Here is a 21,611-nt window from a genome sequence, read left to right on the forward strand (position 1 = left end):
TTTAATGTTTATTATTTTGAGAGAGAAAAAGACAGAGTGTGAGCAGGAGAGGGGCAGAGAGAGAATGAGACACAGAATCTGAAGCAGGCTCCAGGCTCTGAGCTGTCAGCGCAGAGCCCAACGTGGGGCTCAAACTCACAGACCTTGAGATCATGACCTGAGCCGAAGTTGGACACTTAACCAACTGAGCCACCCAGGCATCCCTCATTTATCTTTTTGTATCATTTTTAATGTTATTTACTGATAATTTGTTTTGGACATTTAGTGTTTTATTGTAATACTATTATAAATGAGATTGTGAAGAAAATCTTTGGATATACATTTTGGTGTTAAGAAAATCTTTCTCCCTAAACAGATGGTAAAGCTTAATTGTTACAACCAGGTCCTGGAGCACAAATAGTTAGGTTCTGATTTCTTCTTTGTGACCTTGGGCTTTATTTCTTGAGCTTCAATTCCCTATCTATGAAATGAAGCTAATGATAATATCTGTTCATTGAATTAATCCATGTGAAATCCTTAAAAAGTGCCTGTGAATGTTAATTATTATTTGGATTCCCAGGAATATGGTTACTGTGACAAAGAATGTGCACCGTTTTTTTCTTTTTCTTTTTTTTTAACATTTTTATTTATTTTTGAGAGACAGAAACAGAAGCAAGAGTGGGGGAGGGGTAGAGAGAGAGGGAGACACAGAATCTGAAGCAGGCTCCAGGCTCTGAGTTGTCAGCACAGAGCCCAACACAAGGCTTGAACCCACCAACTGTCAGATCATGACCTGAGCCGAAGTCGAATGCCTAACTGACTGAGCCACCCAAGTGCCCCAAGAATGTGCACCCTTTTAGTCTGTTGATATATATTGCCACATCTTGTATGATCCTTTACATGATAATTATATATTTATCCCAAAGTATGGCAAATAAAGCCTCATTTTTATGTTTCTCTAAGAAATGAGATCATGTAAGTAGAGATGACCCTCTTAGGAATAATTTTATATTGGCTGTGAAAGTGGACAGCTTGATTTCAACTCTGCCTTTTTATGTAGGTAGCTATAGAGAATGTCTTAGTTTCCGGGAGCAAACTAGATGCTTTATTATTCTGTTCTTGGTATTGCTGTGATTGTATTTATAGCTGAGTAACAAGGGACAGAAAGGACTGTTTAACCTAATAATTACCTCTCTTTACATCCTTTTTTTTTTTTCCAGGGCAAAGAGCAGGAGCATACATTTGTCTTTAGATTGGATCATCCAAAAGCGTGCAAACATTTATGGAAATGTGCTGTGGAACATCATGCCTTCTTTCGCCTCCGAGGCCCAGTCCAAAAGAGTTCTCATCGATCGGGATTTATTCGACTAGGATCACGATTTAGATATAGGTGAATGTCAATATCTGCTTTCATAATTTTCATATGAAAGAATATCTGTTCTTTCATAAAGCAAAAAGTTTAGGCTGACCTCTCATTTTACAGATGTAGAAACCAAGGCATAGAAACAAAGTGGTTTCCAATGTTTTCCACTGGCCAGATTAAAAGACAAAGTGGTATTGTTATGGGTTGTAATTTCATTTTTCTTAAAGTTTATTTTTATTTATTTTGAGAGCTACAGAGAGCAAACAGGGGAGGGACAGAGAGGGGGAGAGACAGAATCCCATGCAGGCTCCATGCTGACAGCGTGGTTGTAGTTTCTTGAATAGCCAATAAAACATTGTAATGATATAATGGATTCTGTATCCCTCTTGACATTTACTTTATATATTAATCGTCCATTTAAATTCATATAATAAGAGTTTTTAAAGAGTCTCCATCCATTAGCTGAATACCATATAGAAAAAGGTATTGTGCGCTGAGTGGGAAATGCATCTGAGTAACATTTCTGGTCCTTTATAAAAATGAAGTTATTTTTATAGACTCCTTGTGTGTTGGTCATAAATTAGAAATGTTTTGGTTTACCTGAGAGTAGATCATTAGGAGTTTTCAGCATGTCATGAGAGTCACTGTGATTTAAAGTAGGAATGGATACTATTCCATATTGTTGATAGTTGATTGTGTGGGTGGGATTCATGTAAGTAGAGCTCTATTCTACCTATATTAAAAGTGAGGAGGCATTTTCTTAACAGAATTTAAATGCAAATCAAAGAGAATGGGAAAATAGTTGTAAATATTTCTGGAAAATTATCTGAAAAATGTATCACAATTAGAATAAATAACAGAAAATCTTGAGTTAATTGCATATTTTGCATGAGGTAAATGAATAAGGATGGGAAAAGAGTTGCATAAGAGTACAGATATCCCAAACTTACTCAGTATATTCTTAGTTATATGCATGTTTAAGAAAAAAAACAATATAATTTGTACGTTGCGTATTTCGCACAAGCCTAAAGAGTAGAAGAATGATGTGGTAAAGACAGACATCAAGCCTGTTCGTCGTAGTTCCTTCAGGATGAAGCTCAGGCGGGTTCTTTTAAGGACAGTCTTAATATAGACTTTTTCTCATGTGTATCTGATTACTGTAGGCCTCAAATTCTCTTATTCTTGTTAATATGCCTCATTTATTTTAGTGGGAAAACTGAGTATCAGACCACAAAAACCAATAAAGCAAGAAGATCAACATCCTTTGAAAGAAGACCCAGCAAACGATATTCTCGACGAACTCTACAAATGAAAGGTGAGATGCAGTCCTGTTTCAAAGGACAGTTCTTCCTTGACAGTCCGTTGTGTGCTGGTATTGTTTACTTGAAAGGAAGTTATCTGAACCTTAAGCTTATTCCAGTCAACTAAAGTGCCCTTGTTAATTAACTTTGGTTATGACAGAATCAATATAAGAAAATGGAAAAATTGCTTATGTTGTTGCTGAGATTAAACTTTGTGTTAATCCCAGTTCAGACACTATTTTGAATTTGTGTTCAGTTTTTGTTTGTGCTATTTTAGTTCTGTAGATTAACACCTTCCCTTCCCTTTTTGACTTCCTGATTTTTGCATTCATAATAATCTCTCAGGGCGCCTGGTGGCTCAGTCAGTTAAGCATCTTTTTTTTGTTTGCTGTTTATTTATTTTGAGAGAGAGCACACATACAAGGGAAGGACAGAGGGAGGGGGTGAGAATCCCAGGCCAGCTCTGTGCTGTCAGCTCACAGCCTGATGCTGGGCTCGACGCTGGGCTCGATCTCACAAACCCTGAGATCATGACCTGAGCATAAATCAAGAGTCAGATGCTTAACTGACTGAGATAACCAGGCACCCCAAGCATCTGACTCTTGGTCTCAGTTCAGGTCTTGATCTGAGTCTTGTGTTCAAGCCTGAGTTGGGCTCGATGCTGGGTGTGGAGTTTACTTAAAAAAAAAAAAAAAAAAAAAAAAAAAACAACTCTCAAATGTCTTTAGGAACTTTAAAAAAAACCACTGGTTTACGATGAATACATTTTAAGTAAAAATTATGCCAAGGGGCATCTGGGTGGCTCAGTTGATTGAGCGTCCAACTCTTTGATTTCAGCTCAGGTCATGATCTCATGTTTGTGGGTTTGATCCCCAAGTCCAGCTCTGGACCGGCAGTGCAGAACCTGCTTGAGATGCTCTCTTCTTTTCTCTCAGCCCCTCCCCCACTTGTGCACATGCACGTGCATGTGCTCCCTCTCTCTCACTCTCAAAATAAACTTAAAAAATGTTATTTCGTATAACATTATAATAACATTCTGTTAAATAGTGTTTAAATTTATTGTACATTTAATTTATGTAATAAAAAGCTTGATTTTAAACTAAAACTTGTGTTTGGTTTTGAATCTAAGTTTATATCAAAATACAGATTGAATTTTAAGTATATCTGATGTTAGGGTCATCCCAGTTGTCCAGTAACATGATCTGATGTTTGACTTAAAAAACTGATTTATATTCATAAGTTTTGTGGCTATAAATCAAATAATATATAGCTATTAATGAGACCATTTTAGTTTGTGATGGTTTAAAACCCTGAGTCACCTCTCATGTTCTATTTTGTTGTCACATAACTCACTCTAGGAGGCTTGCAGGTGGTTCTGTTTTAAAAGAAGATGGTATTTATTTTATTGCTTTATTTTTAAAATGGAAATAATTGTCACTATTGATTTTAGTGATGTGAATCCTAGAACATTTTATCAAAGGAAGGTTTTTAAATCTATAGTTGGGAAACATGGCTTGAAAAAACAGTCCTGGGTGCCTGTGTGATTAAGCATCTGACTCTTGGTTTCAGCTCGGGTCATGATCTCACAGTTCATGGGTTCAGGCCCTGAGTTGGGCTCCTCACTGATGGTGGGGAGCCTGCTAGGGATTCTCTTTCTCACTCTCTTTCTGCTCCGCTCCTGCTTACTCCCTCTCTCTCTCTCAAAATAAATAAACAAACCTAAAACAACCAGTCCAGATTTACTTTTATGAATAGTGAAGCAGCTTACCATATAAGAGGAAACTAATGGGATGTTTTCTTTTCTTTTTCTTTTTTTCCCCATGTCAGCAAGTACAGCAAAACCTGAAGAATTCAGGTGAGTAGTGTCTTACAACTTAGGAACATGTTTTAGAATTCATGTAGTTGCTGTCATTAATTAAACAAATACTTGTTGAAGACCTGTCAACGTATTAAGTTGTTCCTTAGCATTGGGAATATAGCAGGGAACAGATGTAATGCCAGATAAAATTGACAGAGCAGTTTAGAAATAAAGACTGGGTTGGGGGGTGGATATACTATTTATAATGAGAATGACCTACATTTGTTATTGGCCTGTGACTGAGGATATAAAGATGAATAAATTAGGATTCTTGCACACAGGGAGCTCAAAGAACAAAGTTTTATTTGCAGATAAGCAATTAATTTTATTCCTGGGATAACCCCCACTTTGTCATGGTGTATAATTCTTTATATTACATGTTGCTGGATTTGGCTCACTAACATTATGCCGTCAGTGCAGAGCCCAATGCAGGGCTTGAACCCACGAACCACGAGATCATGACCTGAGCCAAAATTAAGAGTCAGACTCTCAACTGACTGAGCCACCCAGGCACCCCTCCTCATTCATTTCTAATTTTAGTAATTTGAGGGTCCCCTCCCCATCCCCCCCACCTTGGTTAGTTTAGGTAAAAGTTTGTCCATTTTGTAGGCTGTTTCAAAGAACCAGCTTTTGGTTTCATTGATTCTTATTCATTTTTCAAGTTTATTGATTTTCTCTCTGCTATATTATTTCATTTCTTATGCTTGCTTTAGGTTTAGTTTGCTTTTCTTTTTCTAGTGTCTTAAGGTGGGAAATTAGGTTATTTGAGGTCTTTATTCTTTTTTAGCGTAACATTTATTGCTATAGATTTTCTTCCAAGCGCTGCTTTAATCACATTCTGTAAGTTTGGTATGTTGTATTTTCATTTATCCCAAATTATTTTCCTGTTTCTCTTGATTTCTTCTTTGACCCGTTGGTTACTTGGGAATGTGTTCCTTGATTTCCACATATTTGTGAATATCTTAACTATTCCTCTCTTATTTTTTTTTGTGTGTGTGTGCTTTTATTCCACATGGTTAGAGAACATACTTTGTATGATGTTGATCCTTATAAAGAAACTTGTTTTATGGTTTAGCCTATGGCTTATTCCAGAAAATGGTCTATATGCACTTGAGAAGAATGGATATTCTGCCGTTATTGAATGTTATGTTCTGTAAATGTCTGTTAGGTCTACTTGGTGTAATACTGCTCAGGACTTCTATTTCATTGTTAACCTTTTTGCTAATTCTATCCATTATTAAGAGTAAGGTTGTGAAACCTCCAGTTACTGTTGCTTAGTTGTGTATTGCTCTCTTCCAATTCTTTCAGTTTGGGGCTTTTGTTAAGTGCATATGTATTTATAATTGTTTGACTCTCTTATGATAAAAAGTCACTCTTTTTCTCTAGTAATTTTTTTGTTTTATTTTTTAAAATTATTATTATTGATTTTAACATGGCCTCAAGTTTATTGAAATCATCAATATCCCAGGCGCATTTACCATTTTAAAAAATCAATTTAATGCTATCAAAAGGTGATGTTCGATTTAATCCTGTTTGTCTTCACGCCACTGTCGTGAGCCTTCATTCCAGGCCACATAAACAAAAGGACCAACACCACATGGATGATGACCACCGCAACAATAGCAGCATAAAAATAGCTGTCCTTATTGGACATCCCAAAGGCGCCTTCAAAAGCATAAGATTTAGTCGTGAAATACAACCCACGAGGTACAGTGATCATTAAAGCTGTGAAGAACAGGAGCGTCTTCAGGGTAGATGCTAATAAACTTTCATTTTTTTCTTTTTTTTTTTTCTTTTTTTAACATTTATTTATTTTTGAGAAACAGAGCACAAGCAGGGGAGGAACAGAGAGAGGGAGACACAGAATCTGAAGCAGGCTCCAGGCTCTGAGCTGTCAGCACAGAGCCTGACGTGGGGCTCAAATTCACGGACCATGAAATCATGACCTGAGCTGAAGTCAGTCACTTAACCAACTGCGCCACCCAGGCACCCCTGAACTTTAATTTCTGAAGTTGGGCGGCTGTAGTGCATTTAGCGCTGCTTTGTCAAGGTGCTCCATGGTGCAGCCAAGTCTACAGCAGGTGATCGGAGGTAGCGGGGCTCAGCAAACCGCACTGGGTCTGCTCGACTGAAGGCCCACAAAAGCATGCCACGCTGGATGTGCCCTTTAGTAATTTTTTTGTTTTGAAGTTTGATACAAGTATTGACAGTCCAGTTCTCTTCTGGTTGCTTTTCTCTCTCTTTTTTTCTTTTTGTTTTTTAAATGTCTGACTTTATTTTTTATTATTTTTTGAGGGAGAGAGAGAGTGCATGTGTGAATGAGTGGGAGAGGGTCAGAGGGTTAGGGAGAGAGACTCTTAAACAGGCTTCACAACCAGCGTGGAGCCTGTTGTGGGGCTCATTACTATGATCATGAGATCATGACCTGAGCCAAAATCAAGAATTGGAAGCTCAACCAACTGAGCCACCCAGGGACCCCTCTTCTGGTTGCTTTTCCCTGGTATATTATTTTTATCAAATTTGGGAAGTTCTCAGCGATTATGTCTTCAGATTATCTTTTTGTTCCTTCCTTTCCTCTTCTTCTGGGACTCCCATTACATGCACGTTGCTACATTTGATGGTGTCCCACAGGTACTGGAGTCTCTGTTCATTTTTCTTCATTCTTTTTCTTTCTGTTACTCAGAAATAGATCATTTCAGTTGACCTGTCTTCAAGTCATTGATTCTTCAACCTGCTCAAACCTGGTGTTGTGTTCTTTCAGTGAATTTTTAAATTTCAGTTCTTGTACATTTCAACTCAAGAATTTCTGTTTGATTCTTATGTGTAAATTCTCTGTTTAATGGTATTATCTTTTTTTATACACTTTGAAATACTTTCATTTTTTTTTAAGGTGTATTTATTTTTGAGAGAGAGACAGCATGCACATGTGAGTGGGGTAGGGCCAGAGAGAGAAGGACAGAGGATCTGTAGCAGGCTCTGTGCTGACAGCAGCCCAATATGGGCTTGAACTCATGAACCATGAGATCATAACCTGAGCCAAAGCCAGACACTTAACTGACTGAGTCACTCAGATGCCCCAAGAGATATTTTCTTTTTATGGAGACAGTGTTTCCAACTTACTTCTTTAGATTTGGTTTTTTCGTTCTTGAACATCTTTAAAATAGCTGATTTAAAGTCTGGATTGCCTGGAGAGAGCTCTGTCTTCTTGGCTGCACTCACGTGAAGTAAAGCTTCCACCACATTGAACTTGGGGGAATGGGGAAGGGGAGCAAATTGTGGCTCAAATGCCAGACTCAGCTCTGAGATTCAGTAGATTTCCTTGAATAAATGGCTTATTCACTGATGTATGCTTTTTAATGATTGTTTTTTAATAATTTTCACCAGCTAAAATGTTTGTTTCACAGGCAGGAAGGGTCCTCAAACCACCATTCTAGAAGTCCTACTTTTGATGACTCAATTTTAATAGTGTATATTACAGTGTATAGTTTCATATAATGTTTTTCAACTATTACTATGTGCCAGTCTCTTGGAGTGTCTCAGATTCAGGACGTACTTGTAAATCTAATTAACTCTTTTGAACTTGTCTACTCTTATATGGCAGATGTGTGACTCGAGCTTCTTCAGAAGTAGAAATTATTTGTTGTGGGGTGCTGAGTATGGCCAGCCTCTCCTTGAGATGTCCTATTCAGTTTTTCCCCTTCCCTCCACACTTAGAAAGCCATTAGAGTCAGGCTGATTAGTGATTCACCATAAAAATACTCTGCTTCTTGAATAAGGATTCTTCTGATGTTTCTTTAGCTGTCAGTAGGTTGTTAAATATAAATAAATGAATAGAGTAAGGAGGAAGTAAGTGATTTTCTCTATTGTGAATTTTTAATTAGGTAAAAAACAATTTTCTGCTTTTTGTGAGTTGTACTTTTATTTTCATTGTAGTTATTTATAAGCTAGGCTTTTAAGAAAGATGATGGAGCAATGTTAGAGGCATTCTATACTTTTTAAACTATTTTATTTGTTTTTTGTTTAATGAATCATGTCTTACTTAACCTGAAAAAGAGGCTAGTACAGCATATTAGAGCTTAAAATAAAGATGACAACCCAGTGAATTTAGCAGAAATGTAAAAGTATTCAAGCAATAATATATAGTTGAAATTAAGGTTTTTGTTTGCAAGAATTTATCCTTCTTTAAAAATTTTTTGAAATACACGTTTCTGACCCAAAACTTGAGTATAGCTTTATAATCTCTTTCCTAGAATTTAGATTAATTTAATGACAAAATTTTCTTTTCTTTCCTTGAATAATGCTTTTGGCTCTGGAAACTGCACCAGAAATGGGATACTTAAATAATGATATTTTATTTTTATTATTTTTTGTAATAAGCTTTTAGAAATTAAATGTAGAGGGGGACCCTGCTCTCCTGAAGGTTATTTACCAGTCTACATAACACTGCTTGAGAGGACCTGAGTTTGGACTGGCATGAATACCCTTTCATTCTTGCCCTTGTAGTTCTGTTTGCATGAACAGTTTTGCTCCAGTGAACCATGGAAAACAGGACTGTTTGAAAAAGCACAGCTATTTGACCTAAAAAGCTTCTTGACCTTGTACTGTGCCTATTTGAGTAACAGGTTTTTAAATTGGCTGATGTCAGTCGTTTTCCTTGTACTATTTTATCTCCTAACTATTCCCCATGAGCCTTGACTAATATAGATATCCTAAGAAGAGGTGACATTTTAAAGGATAGTCCACATTGCAGTGATTGGTACTTTTTGTACAGGTTTAGCAGACAGAATCTTGAAGGTGGAAAAGAAAAGAAAAGAAAAAATGATGGAGGAAATGATGAATACAGAGTATAGGAGCAAAAGGGGTCAGGTATTGTAGGTGTTCCTTTGAAAGGGGAAACTGGGATAAGGTCAGTAATGAGAAGTGTTTCACTTTTATATTAGTGGAAGTGAAAGAATGTAATTATGAGAAAATAGTGCTTTCTACATTTCAAATTTTTAGAAACCAGGAACTATGATCCAGTTAAGATCACTTATTATAAGTACTTTTTTTAATGTTATTATTCATCTTTATTCATCACCTGCTGGAGTTATTCTCACTTAAAGAAAAAGCTTCAAAGAGTAACCAAGGGGATCATCCAGCCAAGCAGGTTGGATGAGATTTCATAATATTTGGGATTATGGTTACTTAAACCAGCATAATGTGTTCTGGGAACAGTAGCATTAGTCAAAAGAAATCGTACCTGACAAGTATATACTTTACGATTGTCTTGACAAAAGTTACACACTAACTGGTATTTTTTTTAAAGCTTTTTTTCATCAGTTTTATTTGTGTTTTGCTAATATTAATGCATTTAATCCTCCTGTAACAGTTTCACGCAGATGAAGAACCTTAAGTTTAGAGAGCAGAACTAGCTACTGGTAGTGGCACGGCTTGAATTTGAACCCAGTCAATGCTAGTGCAAGTTCTGGTGACTCAACTTGTAATGGAGATGTAGGTAATAAAATGATAAGCTATAAAATGGGTTCACTTTTCATTATCTAGTCTTTTAGCAAGGGCTCTTCATTCTTGAGATCTTTTCTTAATTTGTTGCCTTTCATCAGAGAGTGTTTGTTTTCTTCTCACCCCTTTAAGAAAGGCTCTTAGATATTGTATTAAGAGTTTGGTTTGAGAAGCTTTGCGTGTTTCCTTTTACTAGAATGACATTGTGGCTCGGTATGATACTGAGTATTGCTATGGAGAAGTCTATGCCAGCCAGATACTGGCAGTGATTTCCTTTTAATTTTCTTGGGGTACCTTAAGTATTCTTTCCTTATCCTTGAAAATCAGTATTTTAATAATAATGGGTTGAATGCATTTAACTCTCTATCTCATTTTCCTGGGACATAGTGCTCTTGTTAAATCTGTAGATTATTTTCTCACTTTCAAGGAATTTTATGCATATATTTGTATGTAAACATATACATATACACATATACTTACATGTATGTATGTAAATATATATATACACACACATATATACATATATATGTGTGTGTATATATATGTATACACATACATACATACATACATACATTATTTTGAATATATTTTTCAGTTGCCTTAGTTGAATTCTTTACCTCATACATGCAAGTATGCTTATGTTAGATGTTGGAAAGTGTGAAGTTAGTAAACTCTTTTTTTTCCCTCGTTTTGTTGTGATAATATGTCATTTTTGAGTTATTTTATTGAATTTTTTTTAAGTTGCTCTGAGGTTTGTTTTTATTTTGTTATAAATTGGAGTTTTTATTTTTTTATTATTATTTTTTTAATGTTTATTTATTTTTGAGACAGACAAGCAGGGGAGGGGCAGAGAGAGATGGAGACACAGAATCTAAAGCAGGCTCCAGGCTCTGAGCTGTCAGCACAGAGCCTGATGCAGGGCTTGATCTCACGAACTGTGAGATCATGACCTGAGCCAAAGTTGCTCACTTAACCAGCTGAGCCACCCAGGCACCCCAAGATTGGGGTTTTCAAGTGCTTTTGGGGGGGAAGGGATGGAGCAGGGAAAATGAGTACAGCCTAAGCTAAAAATTTAAAGACACATTTATAAGTTATTTGGAGCAGAAAGTATACAGAAAGGTTTCTAATTTTAAGTTTGTACTAAGGTCTTTTGGGTTATAAAATGCTGAGCTGTTGATGACACTGGAAGATCTTGTGAGAGGGTGTGAATATACAAAAGAAGTGGCGGGGCGCCTGGGTGGCGCAGTCGGTTAAGCGTCCGACTTCAGCCAGGTCACGATCTCGCGGTCCGTGAGTTTGAGCCCCGCGTCGGGCTCTGGGCTGATGGCTCAGAGCCTGGAGCCTGTTTCCGGTTCTGTGTCTCCCTCTCTCTCTGCCCCTCCCCCATTCGTGCTCTGTCTCTCTCTGTCCCAAAAATAAAAATAAAACGTTGAAAAAAAAAAAAAAAACAAAAGAAGTGGCACAGATAAGTTCATGTGGATATTTGTGCTTAATGCCTTGAATTTAAGGAATCATTTGTGCTGCTCTTCATTTTGCTATCTTTGACAGATCCTGTCCAATGAATAAGATTAGTAGTGAACTACATATTTAAAGCACAGTTAAAATACAGGTATATACAAATCTCAAATGAGCAGATCATAGAAAAACAAGTGTTTGTCTACGAAAGCAAATGTTTTCTGAGCATCTTACATTCTTAGTTTTGGAACCAACAGTAACTTTTATTTGCAACAAAACAATCAATGTCTTTAAAAATAAAGCTGCTTTCATTAGTATATGTGTTATCTTACAGTGTGAAGCCCTAGAATTTTATATATGGTTTTTTAATAGATGTTTTTCCCCATTACAGTGTTCACAATAATGTTTCCGCTCAGAGTAATGGCTCCCAACAGGTAAGATCATCTTAAGCTTCTAAAGCACTAGAACACTGTAGTTAATTATGACATATAGTGGTATTATTAATTGAATTTTCATAGTGGTATAACTTCAGGAAAGTTTTGTGTGTTTTTCTTATCTGTAAAGTGGCTCAAAAATGAAACCCTCTGTTATTTTATTATCTATGATGTTATAAATGGGACAGGTATCCTATAGAACATTTTCTGTTCCTGTAAATCCTATAAAATGAATAAGACACTGATAGATTATTATTTATCTCTTTTAGAGATAGATCTTTTAGATAGATTATTGTTATCTCTAAGGTCGTCTATAACATTCAAGCATTTGTTTACACTTTATTTGTTCAATATGTAAATAGTATTCCATTTTAATGTTCTGTTTATAGGTGACGAAGTCTTTTATGTAAGTAAAATAGATGATTTTTATAATTTCTGTCCAAAGGCTTGGGCTGTGAAATCTACTCTACCTGTGGTTCCTTCTGTTCCCTCTGGTCCTGTGCTGGCAGAGATAGAGAATCTTCCAAGGAATCCTGGAACAGACCAGCATGACAGGAAATGGTTTGTTAACTCCTTAAACCAGAATAAAATGTTACTTGCTTAATGTATTCTAAATTCCCAACCCATAATCTTAGAACACGTTAAATGATTGAAAGCAAATTATTCATATTTGTAAGCTGAACAGAAACATATTATTGAACAGTCAGAATGGAATTGGGAAAACAAGGGATATAAGTGAAGAATGGAATGCAGTTATTTAATTGAAAAACATTGATCAGCTCTCCTTATTTTGGTTAGTATGATTGGGAGACTGATGGCTGGTTCTCTGTTTGAAACGACTTCAGTGCTAGTCCAGTAGAACCTTTTCCGGATCCATAAAGAAAATGTGTTTGCTATATGTTATTCCACACAACATAACACTACTGTTTTGGATGAGTTTTTTCATTAGAGACTGAAGATAAAGCCAAAAGGGAAACATGATTCTAATCTAATAAAACATGAAATACTCCATTTTGGGGATTGGAGAGAGAATCTGATGATAGAGAAGATCTTTCATTTGCTTAGATTTCCAGGGTCTTTTTTTAGATTCATACACAAATATGAATACTTTGTGGCTTATTGGACTGTAATCAGTAGGGTTCGTTGTTTCCCAAATAAATATATGTGGCTTGGAGGGTTCGTAGGGAATTATTTGATTAAATGGTCATGTTGGTTGCATCATTTGTTCAAGTTGTATGTCTGTGAAATGAACCTTGATAATTTATAGGATTTTTCTCTTTTTTTCTCTTGCTCTTAGTTTATTTATACCTGAAATCTAATGAGTTTCTGTGGTGATCTCAAGGTTTTGGTCAGCTTTCTGTGCAACCAGTTCTTCCTTCATGGTGGTGGGTCAACAGTGGTTGGTGATTATTTTCAGTCTTTGCTATGTAATTGTTTTTCACTGTTATTTTGGCTTAACTAACTTGCAAGGTGCTTTGCTCTTCATGGTTGGGCATATTTTTACCTCAGTTCCAAATAATTTGATTACTTTCTGAGATTGAGGGAATTCCCCCCCCCCTTTTTCCCCCCTTTTCCTTTTACCTGAGAGTGTGGTAGGAGAACTTTGTGTATGTGTGTGCATGTGGACACACACTTCAAGTATAAACAGTGAGGCTTCTAAATATCACATTTTAGTCTTTATTTTCTTAAGCCATTAGAAACAGTTCTTCAGTTTCTTGCTGAACACACAGCTCCAGTAAGCAGCTATGTTTTATTGCCTTGATATTAACACCAAGTCTGTTGGCAAGGAAACCAGTACTGAGACTTCAAACTATAAAAGAACTGCCTTAATACATGCTTACCTTTTATACTAATATGGAATGAGAGTCTGTTTTTTTTGTTTTCTGGTGTTTTTTTTTTTTTATACTATATTATGACACTAAATCTTTATTGAGTTTTCTGATTTTCATGGGCACATATTTAAATCTGTTTAATTTGATTCATTAGGCCCTAAGTTCCTTTGATACAACCTTTAGAAATAGACAATACTGAATCTGAGAGTATTGAATTTCAAGGGAAATGAAAAATTTGGAGCTATGTGTCCTTCCTTCATTTACTTCTGCTGAGACCTCCTTTGCTGAAATGGAGTAAAATGATGATCCTGAAAACCTAATGAGTCTCAGTGTATGTCAGCAGTGGTGTGGAACTGAATACACAACTGATCTGTTTTGGAGCTAATGGATTCCCCAGCCTGAATTTAAAGTGCATTTTCTATTTCACTTTTTGTTTCTGCATGCTTTGCTTGTTATTAATGCTTTTAAGTGAATATAAAACAGTCCTCCTTTAGAAAGTGATAAGTTAATAAAATTTGGAAATGCTCCCTAGATTTGAACAATTGGGCAGAATAATAGACTATAATCAGGTAGATAAATTTTAACCATCTTAATCTAAACCTACTTCACATTCAGTTGTTTAGCTTTCTCTTGCTAGTATGTTCTAAATGGCACCATTATTTCAGTAAATGATTTGATAATCAGTAATGTAGATATTTAGAGTCTTGATTATTTAGAGTATCACCTTTTGAGAAACAGTTTATGTATTTTAAACCCATTAAACCATTTATAAACAACAAAAACAAAATCGGATAATATTTGCGAAATCTTGCATATATTGGGGAGAACATAAACCTAATTTAATGTCCTAAGTTTTCAGAGTCTGTGTGTTGAGGGTCATGAATTTTATGGGATAGATTTGATGAACAAATTGTATATCAGTTGAAGAAAAGATGATTTTATTGTAAAAAAAAGTTCAAATTTATTCTAAAATCCTTTTAGCTAATTTCTTTTCAATTTCCCTAAGGAAAGGTGAAGATTCATGTTTCAGTTGAGTTAGAAAAGTGTCGTATTTAAAAGTCTAGTTTTAGACCTCTTTTATAATTGGGATGATTTTTTTTTCCTTTGTAATTGTCTTAAATATGTGCTGCCCTTATTGCTGTGTTGAAAAACCTTGATCTTCTGAACCGTGACAAATGTTTTCTTTCTACTGGAGGACTCTGGTTATTTCTAACCAGGAACTGCTTGTATGCATGCTTCATTCTCATAGTTCTGCAGGTCTATTCTATAGCACTGTGTGATAAAAGGTTTCTTAATATACTTACTAAACTGTTCCTTGGAGGGGCTTTATAGTCTCATCACATTATCTGTACCTGTTGAATTTTATTCTGAGGTCCTGTGGACTTTGATTTTAGAAGGAATAGTAATTCTCCATTGTTAATTGGAAACATTGATGTAAAATTACATGGCCTCTGAAAGTAGTTGTGGAATTTTGTTTCCTGAGTTTCAGTTTTGTGAAATCCCTTAATTTGGGGAATAATTCTCACAGTTGCCCTTTTCTATGTGTGCCTTTATCCGTAATTTAGAACTGGCCTTGTATTTTATTATTTTTTAAAATGTTTATTTATTTATTTGGCGGGGGGGGGGGGGAGGAGAGTGTGTGAGCATGAGCCAGGGAAGGGGCAGAGAGAAAGGGAGACAGAGTCCCAAGCAGGCTTCTCGTTGTCAGTGCGGAGCAAAACACGGGACTCCCATCTCATGAACTGTGAGATCATGACCTGAGCCGAAATCAAGGGTTGGACGCTTAACTGACCCACCCAGGCACCCCAAATTGTCCTTTTAAATATCTGAGTGAAGTCAGTTATAAATATTTTTTTCCTTTTCATTAGAACTTCAAACAACATTTCTACCTTTGATTTTGATACCAGCATCAGGGACAGATAGAGTGTTTTGCTCTCGGTGAAATTTCCTCTATTTAATTCACTTAACTGACTCTGATTACTTATTCATATTTCCATATTGAGCTTTTCTACTACATATAACTGTTGATTCTGTCCTCCCCCCTCCCTTTATTCTTGAATGTCATTGCATGGAGTAGATGTCAATAACTACTCATAACAGTGGTGCATGCTGGTCACACTGCCTTTCTCCTTTGTTACCTCTTACACATTCATTTTCTCCTATTCCTGTAGACTAACTGTGCTCCCCTCCCACTCCCCAACCATCCAGGCTCTCTGCTGCCAGTGACTGCTGTCAACGTGGTGGAAACCAGTGGAACACAAGGGCCTTGTCCCCACCCCAGCCTGCACATAGAAACTACACTGACTTTGTCCATGAGCACAATGTGAAGAATGCAGGAGTCCATCATGATGTTCATTTTCCTGGCCAGGCAGCCATGACTGAGATATGAGTGTTAAGCCTGTTAGATACTGGAACTCTTTGTCATGCAAATTGATGGTATACATTTTTTATACATAGAGGATTGGTCACGTTAGGAGAATTTGGGAGAAATTATATTGAGTCACTAGTCGTAGTGTTGGTTGTAATTGAATAATTCTGTGAAAGGGAAATGATGTTAAGCTGTATGCCATCAGTGATAATGACAAATGCTTTTGTGTTGAAAGGGTATGTATATCATTGTAATTTTGGAAAGATTTTTCATGATTTTAACATGTTAATGCATCACTCAGAAGATGTCTCAGGAGAAGGTTTGTGTAAAAGCTGTGTTTGTGTAAAAGCTGTCTATTATCATCCTACCCAAGCCATCCAAATAGATTGCAGTTAAAAGAATCAGACGAAGTAATCGTACACGGAGAAGGAAACATATCCAGGCACCCTGTTTCAGTCTTTGATGATACTTTGATAAAACTACTTTTCTATACCATTTTTAATATGCCTACAGTGACCCATGCCTTAATTTCAGTTAAGTGCCTAAGATTCTGTAATTGTAATTAATGTAATTTATAATTAAAAGCACTTTTAGTTTTTAACAAATGCAAGTATTTTAATTTACCAAAATGTCTAGAAGTCACATTAATGATGTGATTCATGTAGAGAGAGAGAAATCTGAATGTTTACTTTTGTATGATTAACTAGTTAACCAGTGGTTAACTGAATCTTGTTACGTTACTGCTGAATGGTTGTACAAAATGGAAAATGTATCCACTTTGTCTTTTCATATTTCTCTCTTCTTTTTTCATCTTATGCATCTGATAGATTTCCCAGGTTTGCAGCAGCCTCATAATCTGGCCTTAAAATAAAATTCTAAGGCCAAAACCATACCACTTTCAAATGGATTGGATATATTACTATTTTTTGTCCTTCATGAACTCTGAATGTAATTATCCAATCTCTTTGATTTAATTCATAGAGGCAGGTTACATGAAAAAAAGTACATTTCTAATGTAATGGAAATTGATGTAAGAGAAGCATTTCTTTTGCCTTCCTATAGTTTTTTAGAAATTTTAACAATTTCCAAACCTTAAAACTATGTATATAATAGTTTGAAGATATTTTATAGTCTGAGAATTCATAATACTTCAAGATAATGAAGCTTTATTATAAACAACCTAACCCATATACCATCCATTTACCTCCAGTGTCAGTCTTATCTCTCTCTGCTAGACAAAGACAAAGGTTTCAGAGGGCGTTATTATTGGACTGTTGGTTGCAAATAGCATACAACTTGTCAATAGGAAATATAAGTAAGCAAAATTAAATAAGACCTAGGAATGAGATTTATAAAAGCAAGTTTCAGCCTGTGAGTTTATCACATTTTAAGGAGACAGAAGTTCAGAGTATTCTTTAGCACATCCTGTAAACCTGTAAATAGGAACAGATCCATATCTTAAATAGACTAGCTCCCTCCCTAATTCTATCATCATAAAACATGCTTAAAAATGACCACTAATGTATGTTCCTCATAGTTGTTTTAGACTTTACATGGCTCAGATTATAATTGTTAGGTATTGTTGATGGTGATTTTTTTCTTTAAAACAGGGAATTTGAATTAACATTTTAAGCACAAAAACTTTGGTTTGTGTCATTCAGGAGAAGATTTCATGGATGTGACTATGATTAAGAACCTCCTATTTCTTTAAAAGTTTTTTTTTTTAATTTGTTTTTAATGTTTATTATTTTTGAGAGAGAGAGAGCATGAGTGAGCATGAGTGGAGGAAGGGCAGAGAGAGAGGGAGGGAGGGAGACAATCTGAAGCAGGCTCCAGGCTCCGAGCTGTCAGCACAGAGCCTGATGGGGGGCTTGAACTCATGAAGTGTGAGATCATGACCTGAGCTGAAGTCAATTGCTTAACCGACTGAGCCACCCAGGCACCCCAAGAACTTCCTATTTCTATAATAGAAACCAAAGGAGTGTATAGAAACCAAAGAAATAATAATAATAAAGGTTTTTAGGTCTTTTAGTAAATCCCAAGGTTTGACTTTGCGTACTTCAAATATACCTTAGCAGAATCTTAACTTTGGGAATTAGGGGAAGGATTGTAATAATAGAAGAGTAAGGTCTTCAGTTTGCATTGAAAGTGGTCATTTCTATAGAATTTGAGTTAATCAGTAATGTTACATTTAAGTGATGGAAGAATCACATCATGATTATATTTTCTTTGAAAACCTAATATAATAGTTCATTTATAAAGTCCTGGATAATAGAAACTGGATTGGAGGGGAGGGGGTGGGGAAAGTAAAGGACTAAGACTGGGTGGTAGTAGAATTAAATTTGTCTATTATAAGTTTCTATATGATCCAGGATTTCATATCAAATATTGTGAAAATTCCTGTTACTGGTAATTTCAAGATACACGTTTCCATAGCTATGAAGAATTTACAGGTCATTCATTCTAAATAAATTGTCACCAACTTATTTATATTTTGCATTTTATTATGCCTTAAGGGTTAGTGATCATACATTCTAGATTAGGGAACTAATATCCTCTAGAAGTACCTTAGTTGGTCACTATCCTTTTGATCAGAAGGAGCCAACCACACAGCTCTGGGACCATGTGATTCAACTTCAGTGCTTGGGCTAATGTTATTTAACATAGTTTTAACATCTTGAATTAGGTTGGCTATGTTTCAACTGCACTTTTACAAACAGAAACTTACAGAAACACAGCAAAGCTAGTGATCTTCATACTTTCACACATGAAAATAGAAGATCTTGTGATTATTGTTTCTTAAAGGCTTTTACCTGTCTCTGAGTATAGTCTAACCCTTCTGGCCTTGATAGGGTAGTCACAGATACACTGTACTTTTAAATGGGTATATAGAGAAAAACAGAAACTTAATATTTGTCCTGCTGTGTATATGCCTACATTTTAAAAAGCAACTAGTATACAAACATTCTAATACTGTAATGTCAGTATAATTCAGATCCTTTTTAGGTGGATTTTAAGTTTGTTTAAAGTGCTGACCCAGGAAATGTTGTTTATAACACTTGGGTGAGTCTTTATTGTTAAAATTGTCCAGGATGTAAAAGATGCTTTGTAAACATCAAGATAAAAAGCTGAAATGTCTTCTGAATGGAGGACACGCAGATAACTTGTTTCGTGGGATAAACAACGAACTGGACCTTGATTATGGTAGTTTGTTTCACTAGATTTTTACATACTTATTTGGTTGATATGCTAATGATTATTTTGATTAGTAGTCTTGATTTATCACTTTTATGTGTCCTGATGTCATGCATTTTATTTTTCCATCTTGCTAAAACAGGAAAATAGATGAAGGGGGTGGTGGAAATAATGGACGATTATGGTGTCTTGAGTTTCAGGAGGAAGAGGAGTATTGTGATGACAGGCTTTACAGGAATAAGAAGACTAATCCTCATCTTTGATCCCTTTATTTCCATATGTATCCATAGACGTAAACTGACAAAGTGGGGGGATGGTTTTCCATATTAGTGCAGCATGTTCTGATGGTGAAAGCAGTAATCATTTGAAACAGCGCTTTAACTGTTTTGGTTGGGGCATACACTTCATTTTGAAACCATAGTTCATTGCTTGAAAGGCTGTTATTTTTTATGTGTTAGGCTTTAAATATTGGGTCTGAAAATATTAATATCAAGTTGCATTTATTTTATGTCTTTGGTATATAGGGCTTGTCATGGATTTGCAAAAGTAAAATCCTCTTGTATTAGTCTCTTTACCACCACCTACTTCCTTCCTATATTTTAATGTAAATTATACCACATCATCAGTTATACCGGGCTTCCAGAATGGTCAGTGCTTGCATGTGATAGAATTTGCTAGAGATAGAATTTGAAGATCCTTTTAGGGTGGGGAAACCTCTGTCTGTGCCTTTGTCTTTCTGTTGTCTCTCTTGTGGGCTTCTGTCTCAGTATAAAATGTGATTTGTCAAATCCTTTCTTGTTAATATGAATCCCATAATATTTTTTCTCAGCTCCCTTTTTTGAAGAACATAAAATTTTCTCATGCTCTTTTCTTATAAATTATCTTTTTACTTTAGTCATGTGAAATCCATTGTGAGAATTTTGTTTCACCCACTGGACATGAACTTTGGTGATAGAAATACTAGGGTAAGAAGCATGTCACTTTCACTGGACTATGTGTTATATAACTTCACTTCTTTAATTCTCGCTAATGTGTAATACATTTGAGCTGCTTTGAGCATTTTGGGTTGGTGGGGAGTACTGTAATATTAGCCTTTTTAGAGAATTAGTGAAGAGGAGAAATTTCAAAAGAAGTTGGTGAAAGGAAAAAAAAATTTCTGTGGCTTTTTTAATGATACATTTTTTTATTTTTATACTGAAGTAGAAAAGCAAGTGTTCCTGTTTTTCCTGAAGGAATTGTTCTCACAATTTTTTATTATTAGATAATTACCTAAGCTTTTGTGTTCCTAACAGCAAGCTGTGGCCTTCATTTTAGGTGATGGTGCTCAAGTGAACTTTTTACATTTTGTTCCTGACACCTGGCCAACGTTTTGTTTATATTGGCATGGAGGAGAGCTATCTGACTTGGAGAACAACATTCTCCAGGAGTGTGACTGAAGACTCCCTTGGTGGTGTAATAAACCTATACCTCCTCCTCTTAAAAGCAGGTTTAACAGCTGCAGATCTTATTTTTTGTTCTTGAAGGAATTCCCATTTGTTTTGTTTTTGAGTAATTTTAATAAAGAAGAAGTGAGCTATACTAGTGTATGGTTAGGATTTGTGGGAAGTTGCAGATTCCTTAATAAAGGTCTGGTGTATTGACTAATGACTGATTGTTGTTAATATTAAGTGAAAAAATATTTTCAATTATTAGGAATGGGTGGAGTAAAAGAAAATGAAAAGTAAGAGATGATAACAGGAAGACAGTTGATGGCCTGACTTGTCTTGTGGAACTGGTTGGAAGACTATCCAGAGAAATTATGGAAAACATCCCAGGATGTACAATGCCACATATGTACCATTACTCAGAAGAATTTCCTATAACAGAGCTATCTTTGTAGCCCAGCTAATTAGCTTCAGGGATTATTTAATTATAAACTCTCTAGGAGTTTGGTGGAGATTAAGAACTATGTTTTGGGGCACCTGGGTGGCTCAGTTGGTTGAGTGTCTGACTTTGGCTCAGGTCATGATCTCACGGTTTGTGAGTTCGAGCCCCGTGTCGGGCTCTGTGCTGACAGCTCAGAGCCTGGAGCCTGCTTCAGATTCTGTGTCTCCCTCTCTCTCTCTGCCCCTTCCTTGCTTATGCGCTCGCTCTCTCTCTCTCAAACATTAAAAAGAAAAAAGAATTGTTTTTTTTTTTTTTTTTAAAGAAAGAATGAACTATGTTTAACAACTTACATTAATTCTTTCTGGGAACACCAGCATCAAAACGTTTGGAAGTCTTTAGAAAGACTTGTGGAGATTTGAGTAGAATGTCCAGTTTATCACTTTAAGTGGAACTTAACAGAT

The 21,611-nt window shown here is 35.8% G+C and overlaps 1 protein-coding gene and 1 pseudogene across 1 annotated transcript in view; one reads left to right on the forward strand and one right to left on the reverse strand.

Annotated features, from left to right (window-relative positions):
* The window catches only part of EPB41L5 (erythrocyte membrane protein band 4.1 like 5), a 136,655-nt gene that overhangs the window by 57,569 nt on the left and 57,475 nt on the right, over positions 1-21,611 (forward strand). Inside the window, exons 12-16 of the mRNA XM_047085645.1 lie at positions 1,200-1,369; positions 2,551-2,657; positions 4,471-4,498; positions 11,847-11,889; positions 12,335-12,450. Coding sequence (XP_046941601.1) covers positions 1,200-1,369; positions 2,551-2,657; positions 4,471-4,498; positions 11,847-11,889; positions 12,335-12,450 — 464 coding nt within the window. The remainder of the gene's footprint in view (positions 1-1,199; positions 1,370-2,550; positions 2,658-4,470; positions 4,499-11,846; positions 11,890-12,334; positions 12,451-21,611) is intronic.
* Positions 5,987-6,560, reverse strand: LOC124516349 (vacuolar ATPase assembly integral membrane protein VMA21-like; annotated as a pseudogene).

Source organism: Lynx rufus, unplaced genomic scaffold, assembly GCF_022079265.1.
Source record: "Lynx rufus isolate CCGP_SWC_20201006 ecotype Redwood Valley unplaced genomic scaffold, mLynRuf1.p SCAF_2, whole genome shotgun sequence".
Taxonomy (NCBI): Eukaryota; Metazoa; Chordata; class Mammalia; order Carnivora; family Felidae; genus Lynx; species Lynx rufus.